Source organism: Echeneis naucrates, chromosome 7, assembly GCF_900963305.1.
Source record: "Echeneis naucrates chromosome 7, fEcheNa1.1, whole genome shotgun sequence".
NCBI lineage: Eukaryota > Metazoa > Chordata > Actinopteri > Carangiformes > Echeneidae > Echeneis > Echeneis naucrates.
The window spans coordinates 6,361,824-6,376,378 of NC_042517.1; the positions used below are offsets into that span (position 1 = coordinate 6,361,824).

The following is a 14,555-nucleotide window of genomic DNA, read 5'->3' on the forward strand; positions in this document are numbered from 1 at the left end:
GCAAATGCACCACTTTAGAGCCGCAGCAGTGAAAAGAAGAGGAAGGGGGTAGATGTCCTTTGGAGGAAGAGCACATAATCACACACGGACACACACACATCCTAATTTCAGTACAGAAGACTTGTTAAGCCCAGGCAGTCGTGGGCAAACCCAAAAATATGCTTTCATTTCAATTCGAAAGTTTCAAACGCAAACAAGGTTGGAAAGTTGGTTTGATGTATACTAAATAATATGGAGGAAATGCATCATAGCTAAATGCTGCTGATGGGGAAAGGCTGTGGTTTTCTGCGTGATCTGCACTCTGGAGTGTGCCAGGGATTCCTTTGGCTGGTGACCCCAATCTGGCCCCAATTCCACCCTTCAACCCGGACCCAGTCACACTCTCTTTGGCCTCAGGTGAAGGCTTTCTGGAGGCTGAGCTGTTGCCTTTCACTCTTTCCTTGTTTGACAAGAATGGGATGCCTGGAGGCTAGAAAGCCCTGCACCAGCCTGCCTCCTGCCTGGACCAGAATGTGGCCTTGGAAATCAGCAGGTGAAAAGGGACCTGGGGGAATTCCAGTGAGAGTTTTGTAACCGAGGTTTCATAAAGATCAACTGTGATTGTGTATGAGGGAGGAGATGACTGAGTTCTCGTCTTCCCTAAACGAGACACATTTCTCGGGGAGATAAAACTACTGCTGTAGCACTGACCTCTGGAAAAACTCTGCACACCACAAATACATCAAATCCATAATCAATAAAAGTCTGAACCAACACAAAAGATAGATTTGCCTTAACTTTACACCTTGAAACATTCTCTTTATTCATCTCAGAAAAATTGCAGGCAGTCAACAAGACACATGGCATTTCAGTTACTGAATACTTTTAGCTTACATGCTGAAACATGGCCTGTGTTTAATGAATAACACTGCAGTGATGAACTCACCGAGGTCAAATTGTAGTCACAGTCATAAATAACAACCTATATACTCTGACTGGTGACTTAAAATCTCTGCCGGAAACGAATCTTATTTTCTCAGCATTATCCGCTTCTGTGTCATTCTTCATGTCATTTCGCCTTGTGCCTCCTTCACGTCTACTTCATATTGTCTTGTTGTTTAAAGGTGCTATAAAAATAAACCTTGAAACTCTCCACCAAGCTGTCCTTAAGGAAGCTATTTGGAAGTGTAAGCCATTGTTACTTAGCCAATGATGGCATTAGAAGCTGCTCATTTACTCATTCGGAAGAAATGCTGCTGACTCCATCCAGTCTGCCTTGAAGAAGCCCTGCTGCAGGGGCAACCTTTTGTATTGTAAAAGCAACAAGGGCTCAAACTCTTGGCAAGATCAAGGCAATCCACTTGACTTGGACTTTTGCATACTCAGGAAGTTCTAGGCCAATAAAATGAGAGGGTGTTCCACAAAATTTAAATATGTTGACTTTTTCAAAACCATTGAATTTCATCAAAACGTCCTCAAACCTCAATTGTTCTCGTGGCCTGAGCCTAACAAGACACAAAGTCTTTGATGGACCACCTTCAGCTTCTCCCAGCACGTTATGTGCTTTACTTTTAGCAAAACTCTTTGAACTTGACAAAGCTAATATTTTTTCTATAGTTTTATCATTTTTAAAGACACACTGCATTGAATTAGCAAACAGGTAGAAATAAAAAGTGTTGTCTGATTTATATAGCGTGCTCTGCTTCTGACAACCCATCCTAAGAAGTTAGTGATAGCGAAGATAGTGAAAACCCAAATCTTTGACATTCAGCAGCTACAGCCATCCAAGTTCTCTAATCCATCAAGAGCCGTGTAAAACATGTTTACTTCAGGTTCTCATCCAGAGGCTTGCCTCTTCAGGCTGAAAACATTTTTCTGAGAGCTGGAGCCTTTTTAATATTGGAACTGTCGCTGTGGTTCGAATGGTCACAGAGGATTTCGGGGGGCATTTCGAAATGGAAACATTCTCCGGTATGAGGCCACAGTGTTTGGTTAATACCGTGCATGTGGCTTCAGAGTGACAATAAGGTGCAACTGGGAGAGGTTGATCCGGGCATACCTCTGGCAACGGCTCACAGTCTGTGATAGAAAATACTCCCTGAGGCAAAGCCTCTCCCAGGCACCATGCTTCTGCTGGAAAATGCTGGAAGCTGCCTCATGGCACTCGCTGCATGTCTGCGCCCTCTTTGAGGGGGGTGGGAGCACAATGTAACAACAGAGCCAATAGCAGAAACACTTACAGTATAAAACACAAACTTTTCCTTATGACAGTTGAGATACCTCCACTATAGAATAAAATGGGCTACTAGTACTAAAAAGACAAACCCCCAGAAGACCTAAATGCTATATATCTGAATTTAAGGACTGGCTGGGTTCTTCATTGCTGAGTATTTATCTCATGCTGCTCAGTCTGTTGTAGTTTTGTGACAACACATTGAATTTCAATGTCTGTCTAGGCGTAAATTATGCAATCATGATTCACATTTATCGTTTGTTTCTGAGCATCTGACTAACAAGCCTCAAGTTCCCTGTGCTTCCTGATAAGGTCAATCACACAATTTTCATAGGCTTTAAGATTCAGCCCCACTAATTGCAATGAGCTCATGCAGCATTCACATCGTATCATATCAGTTGTTAAATGAGCTGGAAAAAAAAAAAAAATAATAATAATCAGTGTCTTGTTTGTTAAAAGGTCAAGTGGCACATTTGATGTCAGATAAACCGTTCTGAAATGATTGTGGTGAAACAGGAAGCATGCTTCTCGACTGTACTCGTGTTGTTTATGTTACTCTGCACCTAGCAATTTGCTTTTGTTTTTTGTTTTATTTTTTTTTAAACAAAGAAGTGGTTAATGTGGTAATGTAGAACTTCTACCACAACCGCCAAGTACTTCTGTTTGCTCAAATTACTGCGAGCAAAGATGGGATTTCAGCGGCGCGTTACTCCGGAGTCTGTTTATTGTTGAAAGCAATAAAATGCAAAGCCGGAGCAGAGCATACTTCGCTGTGTTTATGTGTCAGCCTGATGAAGATGTGGTGAGGCCTATTTGTGGGTATGTATTTGTGTGTGTTTAGCTAGTGAGACATCTTCAGACAGACATCTGCGTTTGTCTCCAAAAGTCATTGTATCCTTGCCATTTTTGGCTAAAGTGACAGGGGCACTGAAGTGCCCGTCCCTCAAGCCAGAGAAATCTGTCAGCCTGGAGGGCAGGCAGAGAGTGGAGTGTGGGTGGGGGGGGGCATTCCTGTGAGGTTTTATCTCTCGGGGAAGCTGTCATCTTATGGGGTTTGTCAGAAGACACATTCAGAATATCTCATATCAGAATAACTTAAACTACTGAGCCCTCTTCCTGATTCAATCCCTGTAGCAGCTCCTTATCAATACACATATCTGCTCATTCATTAGTAGGATTAGATAAGTAATGTCTGAACACCTTAAAGGAACATTTTTAATTCATTGCAACTTTATTTGAAAGAGCATCCGACACATTTGGCAAATTCTAGTAAACTGACTTGAAATAATTCACCTATGAATTATTTCCTGAGGAAGTTCCGCAAGACACTGAGAGAGGAATGTGGAATAAGGTCAGAGGTTGGTGACAGGTCTGCAGCCGACTGCACCTACTTGTTAATCCCATGACAGCTTTACAGGGCATGGGATTCCAGTCTAATTACAGGTGGAGGTACCACGAGATGGGAGCGCTGGGAGGCGGAGAATGACGACTGTGAGAAAATAGAAGTGTGAGGCCAGGGGCAGGGAAACAGGTGGGGCATCGCAACACTGGGAGAATTAAGGTAGGAGTAGTGACACACTGGGATGGATCAGTCATATATCAACACCGCCTGCCACATGTGAGGACAGACACACATGCGGGTCATCATCAGAGTGGAGCTGAACACGGCAACACATTGACAGAGAGATGGCCGAGGAGGAGGGAAGGAAGTAACGTAGACTGGGTTATTGTCTGAGAAGCTAAACAGCACAAAAAAGGACACCCCATGATATGTTTGAGAACATGAGACCCCCAGCTGTCAAGTCTCCTCTCCTTCCTGCATAAGCAGCATTGTAACGTTAAATTAAGCACGCGCAGATTTCAGACCAAAAATAGCAGTTCTATCGCTGTGAAGTTTGACATCATTAAGCCTACATCTAACCCAGCACAAAGTCCAGAACCTAACTCTGTAAAACTACAAGATCAACTGACACTGACTGACTCAGCCAGGCCGTCTCCTTCAACATTAGTGCAAATCTTAACCATGCTTACGGCTCTTATGGCTGAACAGACAGGTTCTAGTTTCCTGATTCCACAATCAGGGCTCTTCACAGAGGAGCTTCATTCATGTCATCCTGGAAACAAGGACAGCAGCATTTCATAATTAGCCTCACTGACAGTGAGACAACAGCGACCAAGGTTTGGTTTATGAGCAATGAGTCGGTGCGCTTCCAGAAGGTAAGAGTACATAATTAACCCCTAAACCAAGCTCTTCCTGTTTTATTCCACCAAGAGACAGAGTTCTGCTCTGCCAAGCTAATTCTGCTTAAATGTTTCGTACAGTGAAAGAAAGAAATAGATAAATCACACAGCGAAAAAAATTCTTGCCTTGTGTTTCCTGATCAGAGCTGCTCCGGAGTGAGCAGACCTGACCTAAATACGAATCACATCAGGGCTTCTGCTGCCCCCCTGGTGTCCCACCAAACCCCTTTCTCTAAACCTGATGTTTTTGGCATCTTGACAATAAGTAGCTGCACTTGCCACAGCAGCTGCCCTGCTTCAGAAATGCAGACTTGGAGCAAGAATTTCGTCAGTGATCCAGCTCCTCAGAGGGAGCCCAGATCTCACACAGAGTGCTGCTCTGAGTTCTTTATGTCTGAGATAGAAGAGCGAGGTTTCCAGGTCACTGTACACCCGAGTCCCTCCCTGGAGCGTCCCAGGTCAGCTCCACTTTCCTGTTCCAAAACTCAAGAAAAGCTTAACTGGAAACTTTGACACCAGCGTCCTACATCTATTGGAATCAGTTGTTGCATGTCAAAGACTGACAACTTTAGCTTCAAATTAGTCACTAGGTTAGATGAAACTCATTCCAGTGTAAAAGAAGGCAGAGTGTTCAGGGTTCTCGCACAAGGTCGTTCGAGACAGACGGGCTCCGGCCTGTGACAATGCTCTGCATGAACACACAAATAAAAAGGATCAAGAGCTTCTAAATCGCTTTTACTCTTAAGGAAGTGAGCTTGGAAGAACAGCAACGTTCAACGTCCTGCATTTGGTTGTATTTCTGTGTTCTACAAATCAAGGTAATGAATAAAGCCACTCATTGGTGCATTGCGGTATAAAGGAATAAATCATTACAATGAATTTATAGTTGGCATGCGAGTTTGATATATGAGTTACACAGTGTGTTTGTGTATGCTAACATCAGATTAAAGTGACAGGCATGTCACTACACGTAGGTGTCTTGACGAATTATCAATACCATCAATGATTCTTATCAGCGCAAGAGTGATACACTCCCGGTTCAGGCTGGGATAGAAATCAAGGTAAACAGACTGTGGTTAAGTTGTCTGTTCCTCCTTTGCTCTCTTCCATCTTTCATGGCTTTTTCATTTTGGGAGTTCTTTATTGGTATGCCAAGCAGGTTCTCCGCTCTCGCATTTTTAATTAAAATCTAAAATGCGCAATAACTCTGGAGATTCCCGGCTAGCTGGCAAGCGGCTCCATTGGTCTTGTTTCTCCCTTCAAGCCTTTGTTGCCTGTTTCATCAAAGCTTTCCATCTAGCTTGTTTGTCTGATTCTGTTCACACTTGGCATAAGCCGTGGACGCACCTTTGTGGAAAAGCTCTGCACCAGGCAAAATAACTCTGACTTTAACATTATATCCAAATTCATTCAAGGGTCTGGAAAAAAAAAACAACTATTCTCAAAGTCAGTCTTCTTGACTTGCCATGACTCCTTGAAGACAAAAGGCTGCTTGTGCAGGCATGGACTGCTGCGCTGTAGTCCAGTCACCTCGGAGCGCCTGCGTAGCGTTCTCACACATTTCCACAGCCACAGTGAAATAAGCTCATTTGGAATTACCCTCATATGTGGCAAAGTCAAACATACAGTTGGTTGTCATGTTTCCATGTTCTGCAGCGATGCTCCAATCTGCCTCGACAGTTTCTTGGTAAGATCAAAAAATAAGCAGGTGGTGGTAAATTTCGAAAATTATAAGGCAGCAAATTTAAGATACAGGAATCCCCAGAAGGTTTTATAGCGGAGCCAGACCCAATATGAAGTCTGTCTCACCTGAACTCAGAAGAAACTATTCCAATGAACCTTCAGAGAAAACAAACAATCTATGCAAAGTTTTACATCTGAGATGTTTCTATGTTGATCTCTGTACCAATCCAAGTCTGGACTCGCATATTAACATAAACTCAACATCACACGAATGTCTCGATGCATCGTCAACGTCACTCATTTCATGCAGCTGTGAAATGATCCCTATATGTGTGTGTGTGTGTGTATATATATGTATATATATATATATATATATATATTTTTTTTTTTTTTTTTTTGTATTGTTCTGAGTCAGCTGCTCTGTGTATGACTGGCATGAGATGGCCAAAAACCAAGTCTTCACCACTCTCCGTTTTACCCTTATCATTCTATCATTATCTCCTCACATATCAAGAAGGTCGCAGAAGGGGGGAGGCAGCCAGGTAGGAGCTTGTACAGGTTAGGAATTCCTCTTAATTCCAGGCCTCCTCCTTACACAAACAGTGGGAAAAGACTCAAAGTTTTCCATGCGGCCAAAACTCATTCACTGAAGGAGCACTTGGTGGGTGGGGGCGGGCTCAAACAGTCATCCCACATCACACCCACCCCAAGAAACATTCTTGCTCGCCCCATCATTAAGCAAGACAACCTGCTGGCAAATCTGGACCCCCATCATGTTCTCTGCAGGCCTGGTTAGCCCCATTACCATCGAGCCTGTGGACTGCTGTACACACACGTCATACAGAGCCATTGGTATGTTGAGCAGTGAAACGCTGCTCATTAACATCCCACAATGACTTGTGATTGTCCAACCAGCGAAGTACACTGGCTGCACTCTGAATTACGCATTAAAATAGATGCAGCATGAAGGGACAAAGAAATGATCTTTGATGCAGCTGGTGCATGACTGTGCACTGACTTCTGACTGGTTCATCTCTACTCCTCTAAAAAGAGACTTTTTTTTTTTTTCAACGGGAGCCAGGAAAAAAAGAGGAAGAGACAAGACAGAAGGAAGAATCAGCCCTTTGTTGCTGCTCTTTGTCAGAACCTTGAGGGAAACATTTTGGCTTCAAGTCATCAAGTCCTGAAACAAAAGCAGATGATAAACAGAGCAAGGCAGATAAGATCTTGCTGTATACTCAACACTTATCAATAAAGATGGCCTTGCTCTCTGACAAACCCCCAACACCTCTGATTCCTCTCTCTTTTGTCATCAACAAAGTAAAAGATAAAAGGAAATGAAAGTGGCAACAAACGCTGCACACAGTTATTTTTATCCTCCAAATTTATAAAACACCTTCTGTTGTGCCTTGACATTCTTCTAAATTAGAAGTTAATTTGCAGTTCCACAGCAGTTGACTCTATTTGATTATGTCCAAAATATTATCGGCTCAGTCTCTGCACAGCACAATAGTAATACTTTTCTGACACTGGTAACTGGAGGACCAAATAAAGACGTTTGGTTTCAAAGGCTCTCTGCTTATCTGCCCTGACGAGATGCAAATTCAACAATGTAAATGTGGCACATTTTGAGTTTAAGAGTCACACTTCTTTGCTTGTTTCGGCCCTTTATTTCAACCCCTCAAATGGCTGTGAGGGTGCCGGTAAGCTCTCTCGTTCTTTGTTTCTTTGTCATAATAAATATGGCAAGGAGTATTTTAAGAGCTGGTCAGCACTGCAAGTGTTTACTGAGATTGTGTAAACACCGCTCTAGGAAGGGCTGCGCTGTGGCAGATGAAAGCCTGTAGCCAAGTGATCGCATGCATGGACCGAGTGGCCCTGAAGTGACACCGCCCAGTCCGAAGAGCACGGGGTAGAGAGAGTGTGAAACATAATGCCTGCAGTAATCTCTCCTCACCAAGCCCTGATCCCAACACTTAACAAATAGGCCACGCTAAAAAAAACAACATTGCTTAGAGTCCACATCCTCACATAGACTAAAAAAAAAAAAAAAAAATCCCGATTCCCCTTCATTCTACATCACTCATCTTGTTTCCCTTCATGTCTGCGTCTCCCTCAAAACTCTCAGCAGCAAGAAGCTCACACAAAGCCTTTTTTCTTCCACCGCAGACAATGCACCTCCCCATCCAGCCCTCTGCCAGGCATTCCTGAGTCTATCCTAGATATCGAAAATGTCAAGAATGAGGAGTAAGCAGAGGAGGATACAATGAGCACTGCGGCAGGTAGAGTCTTGTCCCGCTGCACTGACATCCCACAGTCGTCGGGGGTAGCGGTTGCATGGAGCGGATGGGATCTAACTTGACTCTCTTAATTAAATCCCAGCATTGGGACAAGCCTCAAAGCTCATTCTTCTCCGGATGGAGGTATGCCAGCTAATTATTGAAGCCAATTTTACCCCCCTGAAAACCAAATGGAGGTTTCGCAGTAGGATCTGCACCTGACAATTGTCCCTGGATATTGTGCTTTAGATGATTAGTGTATAAGAAGCTGTGCAGCCGCTGCAGAGAAATGCTCGATCATTTCACACGTGGTTAAACAAGATTTCTGTCTAACTCTTGCCTGATGACTTCTTGAAGAATTTCCTCACAGTTATTCCTTCGACTGAAAGACGATATGAGAAAATCAGGTTTTTGTGAACTAAACCCTCTTCAAACACAAAGCCCCGAAACAAAAAGGGCACATTCTAGACAGTTTTTCAGAGCCAAGAAACTCCCCTTCTCACAACAGGAATCCCAAAAGAAGAAAAGGGGGCTGAATGAAAAGGTTAGCAGTGCACTGTTTCGTGCCTAGACAGATAAACAGAAGAAGTTTTATGAGTGTGCCAAATGCAACTTAACACTGCAAACAAGCTCCGTCCAAAGGAAAAGTCCTGCCACCCAGAAATGTTCAGGAGAAAGCACCCAGAGCATACACCCTGCAACTCTGAAATAATGATTTCCCCAGAAAGCCCTCAGCAAGGTGACTGGGGCTCTGATTCATTTTCCCCGGTGCACCCATCCAATCTAAGAGTGAGACTCAAACTTTGAGCAGCTGCCAACATTGTTAAACAGCAGCGTGCATACGGCTCAGTGGCACGGGGGCTCAGGCGGCTACACTCTCACTGTCATGGTAGATCCTGAGATTTATTAGTCACAGTTGTATGGTCCATCTCATAAGAGCCTGACAAATTACTCTTCAACCACAAAAGGACTCGGAGGAATAAAATAATCCAACAAGCCCCCCTTGGCCGTGGTTTACACTGATTTTAGAACAGCTGAGAGGCATTATTAGGCACGACGCAAAGTGGCTGTAAAAGAAAACATACGCCTACTAATGTTTCATAAAATAGCAATACAGCGATGAGCACACACAGCAAAATATTGGAAACAAATAAATCAAATGATTCTTCCGTCAAACAGTGAAGTTCTTCACCGACATTTTGCAAAACGGTTGCCACGCAACACACGGACGCAATCGACCGCGTTTATCTGGATATTGCCATTAATTGTGAAAGTTCAGCTATGTTAACATTCCTCTCTTCTGTTCGAGAAGTGTTTCATTCGGGATAAGTGTGTTTTGATTGTACAGCAGCTTTACAAAGGCCTTCATTGTAGGTCAGCCAATCACAGAACTCTTTTAATGCTGAAGTTTTAGCACACAAATAAACAGAATTAAGAACTGCTTGACGATGGATCAAGCTTTTTCATGTCAGGGCAAGTTTGACCTATCCATTTCCCATTTCAGCTAGTGCTCTCTATGTTGTTCAAGAATCATTTTGTGATTCCCTTACGTTGAAATAAAAATGGGGGGGTGGACTGTGAATACAGAAAGAATGGGAACTATTCGTGTCATAAGTGTTGAGAAGTTTCACCCCTGACTTAATAAAGTGGCCCTGCCCAACTACAGGGTGCAAAGGTCAGGTAATCATCACTTCACCACTCAACCCCGTCCTTCAGGTGTTCATCATCCACCTCGAGGCTTTGCTGGGAAAGGCTGGAGCCTCGCCATGGCAACAAAGCTACTGAAATGACTCAGGTGTCCTTGTTTCATGCAGTTCTGGGAAACTTCAACACTGTGGGCCCGAGGCTATGTAATTTCAGCAGCCACGTTTATGAATTCCATGCCATTTCAAGTGATTTACAATTACTCTGTCTTCAAACCGCAACATGAATCTGATGAATTTCTCACAGGCAACAAACCACATTTAAGCAGATAGCGGGAAATTGCTTCACAAATATCAATGATAAGGCCTATTAGCGCAGATAAAAGTTTATCAATCCGACAAAACGTACTGTGTATTCTAGCCCACGCAGAACAAACTGCTCCACTCCAACTTGCTGCTTACCTTCCACACAGTGCTCCACATCCTCCAGGTTGCGCAGGGTAATCCTCATCAAACTTGAGTTGAGCATAAGTTCATTCTTGTGTTCTGGTCCCATGGCCTCCGGAGCAGGGTTGAGAAAGAATATGCGAGTGTCGCCTGTGGCTACCTGGTTATCGCAGATGCCGGGGTTTCCAAAGCCACCGATCATTACCTTGTTGCCACCATCCAGGAGAATTTCACGGTTAACACTGGACTTTCCTTTCAAGTAGCGCCACACCCTCACCTGTGGACAAACAACAATGTCGCAAATCACCTTATAGTGTTTTGTCATATTTTCTTTCACAAGTGCACTCAAGAGTGCTCTTAGAAATGCCCAGATAATCTTATCTCCGGCTTCAGGAAATCTTTTTCAGGGTTCATCTAGAATGTGAGTTATACCTGAAATATCCACTGACACTGACACTATGGGTGATACTTTAATACATTTCATGTATCTGACCGAGATGCAGATTTTGCCCACCAGAAACCAAAGACACGACACCACAGGAAAATCAGTGAGGCTGATTTCTGCACAGTCATGAGGAAGCTCGCCCCTTCCGCTCCGTATTAGCTGTCCTGTCTCATTTTCAGCACTCGGTGGTGGTTTCTGCTTCCAGAACGAGAGCCATGTGCCTCTAATCTACTCCGTTCATTCACGGGGAGACGGGAAGCCCCTGAGTGCTGAGGAAAAGAGCAGCGAGGGAGCTGCCCAAACACAACTTGTTTATTCTGACAGATTAACAGGTCTACCACAAGTCCATGATTAGGCCAAAGTTAGTTCCTTACTGAATGGCCATGGAATGAGGACAGAGGAAGACTGCTTCCTGAAGGAGAATTTGCTTATTTTTGAAACCGTGGATGTTTTCTTCTCCTTTTCTGTCATGTTCCATTATGGTGTCTGTCAGCCGGAGACACACTTTTCCTGTGACACACACAGAGTCTGATAATTAACAGTTAGGTGTCTATCTTGCCCAATGACTATGACTGTTAGCTACTAATGCATGATGCATAACTTCACTTTTGCTTCGGACACACATTTCAGCACTCGTCGATGTGAGTTTCAACGTTTCAATCGTCTTCCCCAATATTATAACAATGACCTTAAAAACACTGAAATAAGTATTTTTGGGATCCTAATTCATACTTTGGACTTTATTCTCATCATCATTAGTCCCAAATCACTAACTCCTGATGTGGGATGCAAGAGGTCTAATTTGCCAGCACTTAAGCAGTCAAATCAAGAGTCAGAACAACTTCTTTTTTTTGTCTTTTTTTTTTTTTTTTTTGTGTGTAGCCACTGGCAAATGATAAGTTGCATGTTTTCACATTTCATGTCCAGGATCAAGTGAGAGTTACAGGCCAGGGTCCACCGAGGGCCCAGGTCTCCTGCTGCAACATGTTTGGGATGATTACATGGTCGGTCAGGCCTCCCCATGTAGCTGTGTAATTGGGAAGTAAAAAAACAAAAACAAAAAAACATCTATTTCTATCTGAAAGCAAAATGAGTCGCTGCCAAATGCTTGTGGATGGATGAGTTCGCAAAATGTTTTGGAGTCGACTTTGGTGAGAGAGTTGGATGAAACTAAACTCGGCGGTAATGGCTTCCATCAGAGACCCAAATGAGGAGGGGGTGGAGGGGGATGAAGTCCGGATGGGACTCCTGCTCTGCCTGGTCCAGGAGCAGGTGCCCTCCCCACACACACACACACACACACACACACACACCACGCAGTGCGCTCCTCACACTTGTGCGTTTCCCAGAAAAAAAGAAAAAAGTAAATCCACCTTACCTTGCAGGAGTAGGTGTTGTGCACCGGGTCCACGTTAATGATTTCGTCCACGGTGCCGGTCAGGACGATGTTGGCCTCCTCCTCCCGGTCCTCCAAGTCTTTCTCCGGGCAACTTGCGGCGCAGCGGTGCCACACGGCCGCGAGCAGCCCGGCCAGGAGCAGCGCTGCCCGGCCGCCCCGGACCGTCCGGTGGGAGCCCATGAGCACCGCACGAGCCAAAGGAAGAAGTGAACTTTCCTACTATTAAATTCTACACAACAACAAATGCCAAACTTTCGTTTATTTGTCTTATTTTTTTTTCTTTTTCTTTCTTTCCTTTTTTTTTTTTTTTTGTGTTTTGTTTTTTGCAGCGAGCCTCAACTTCCCGTGCGGACTAGCGGCCCCCCGCTCCCTGCATCTGCAGCCCGGGTTAAAAATCCCTCTCTGCCGCCGCCGACCGGGAGACCAGTAGGGAAGAGCGGAAGGAGGAGAAAGGGGCAGGGAGCTCTCTCTCCAGGAATGCAACCGCACCGCTCCCTCCCCCTCTTTTTCCCCTCTCTCTCTCTCTCTCTCTCTCTCTCTCTCTCTCTGTGTCACACACACACACACACACACACACACAATCACGGTGACGCTGCTGGATTTGCATGCAATCTGAATTGCTGATCCCACAATTGAAGGGGTGGGGGGGGGGGGGGGGCTGTTAAGCTGTCTGTCCTACGCCGCCCCCAGTCGGACACACAGTGTCTTTGCTGCTGGTCATCCCCAAACCTGCAGACCTCATGTGTCCCACTGAACAGACTAACACATTTGTAGTCCAGGCATGTTGCCCCACTTCTCATCCTGCCTTCTCCGCTATCAATTTCTGGTGATGTTAAAGCATCTCCTTTGATCCCGCTTTTTTCTGTCAGATCTGCCAGGCAGGATGAAGCACAGCACAGGACAGACATGTCCTCCAACTTCTCCCAACCTTGGAAGAATTTGCATTGTGGTTTCTTGTGTTGCTTTGTAACGAAGTAAACATGTATTTTCTCAGTAGATACTGATACCCTCCTAAGTTTTTTTTCCCTCCTCAGAGCTGTGCTGGATTTAAAGGATTTGGCCATAGCAACTCATAGGTCATGATATTTGCCTTACAGCTTGTTTCACTGCCGCAAAACCGGAAAAAAAAGTAATTTCTAATTTTTCAAGGACCAAAAGTAGCATTATCCAAGATACCAATATTTCAGAATTTGGACTTCAATTCCCGATTACGGACAACTAAGACTTTAGTTGGATCTGTGAGCTGTTCCTGTCTCGAACAGCAACACACTCTGATCCACAGATTCATCTGTTGTGTTCTGGACACAAAGATCTGGAAACTAAAGGCTGTGGGACTATGACTGTGTCTATTCATAAAAAACAAAACAAAACACCTCAGCATTTAGACATGCGTAAAACTGAATTCTACAAATGAGAAAGCGGATGCTGAACCCGTATCATTTCATATATCATTAAACCTTTCCCCTCATAAAAACAAACAAATCAAAAAATAAAGACTTCCATATTCAAATTACTAAATGTTACCATATGGCTATTTTGTTAGAGCTCCTATTTAAGAACAGACAGTGGGTAAATTTCCACCCTTCAAAAGCTGTAATTTTAACTACCCTTCTATTCCTGGGAAAATGACAGGTTTGGTTATGCACAGTTGCTAGAGAGGATATTTACAGAAATTTGTTCACATATGCCCCAGCTCTGACAGCTGAGTTAGCCCAAACACAAAACTGTCCTTTGAATTAAAATGATACAGTGTGTCAGCGCTTTTCATCTTTTTAATACAGGTGAGGCGCGGCTCAGATTCCTACAGATGCGTCGGTTACAAGAGAAAGCACATGTTACAAATATCAAACACAAATTACTCCAAATATATAACCGGCATCATTTGGAACTGCTCTGCTGAAAGCAAATGGCAGACCGACTTTGTGGCTGAAAAGCACATTTTCATTGGCTTTTATATTTAAATAAGCTCTATTTTATACATACAATAACAAATTTGATCCAGATGGTACAGCTGCAAAAAACGTTTCCACTGGGTTTTGTTGCATTTTAAATTATTTTTGTTGAAGCTGTATGTTGAAGTCAGGCAGGATCTCTGCAGTTCCTTTCTGTACAAATCAAACGCTTTTCTTTTTTCTATTCAGCATTATGGATTAAGTAAGTAAGAATTTCAGTGGGATTTCACTCACCAAACCAATACAGCTCTGCG

General features: G+C 43.8%; 1 protein-coding gene across 3 annotated transcripts in view; it reads right to left on the minus strand.

Moving 5' to 3' along the window:
- Positions 1-12,809, minus strand: part of agrn (agrin) — a 241,438-nt gene extending 228,629 nt beyond the window's left edge. For all 3 annotated transcript variants that reach the window (XM_029505946.1, XM_029505947.1, XM_029505945.1), the window contains exons 1-2: positions 12,329-12,809; positions 10,521-10,782 (exon numbers count right to left, since the gene is read on the minus strand). In XM_029505946.1, coding sequence (XP_029361806.1) covers positions 10,521-10,782; positions 12,329-12,529 — 463 coding nt within the window. In that variant the 5' untranslated portion in view covers positions 12,530-12,809. The remainder of the gene's footprint in view (positions 1-10,520; positions 10,783-12,328) is intronic.
- Between the last annotated feature and the right edge of the window lie 1,746 nt (positions 12,810-14,555).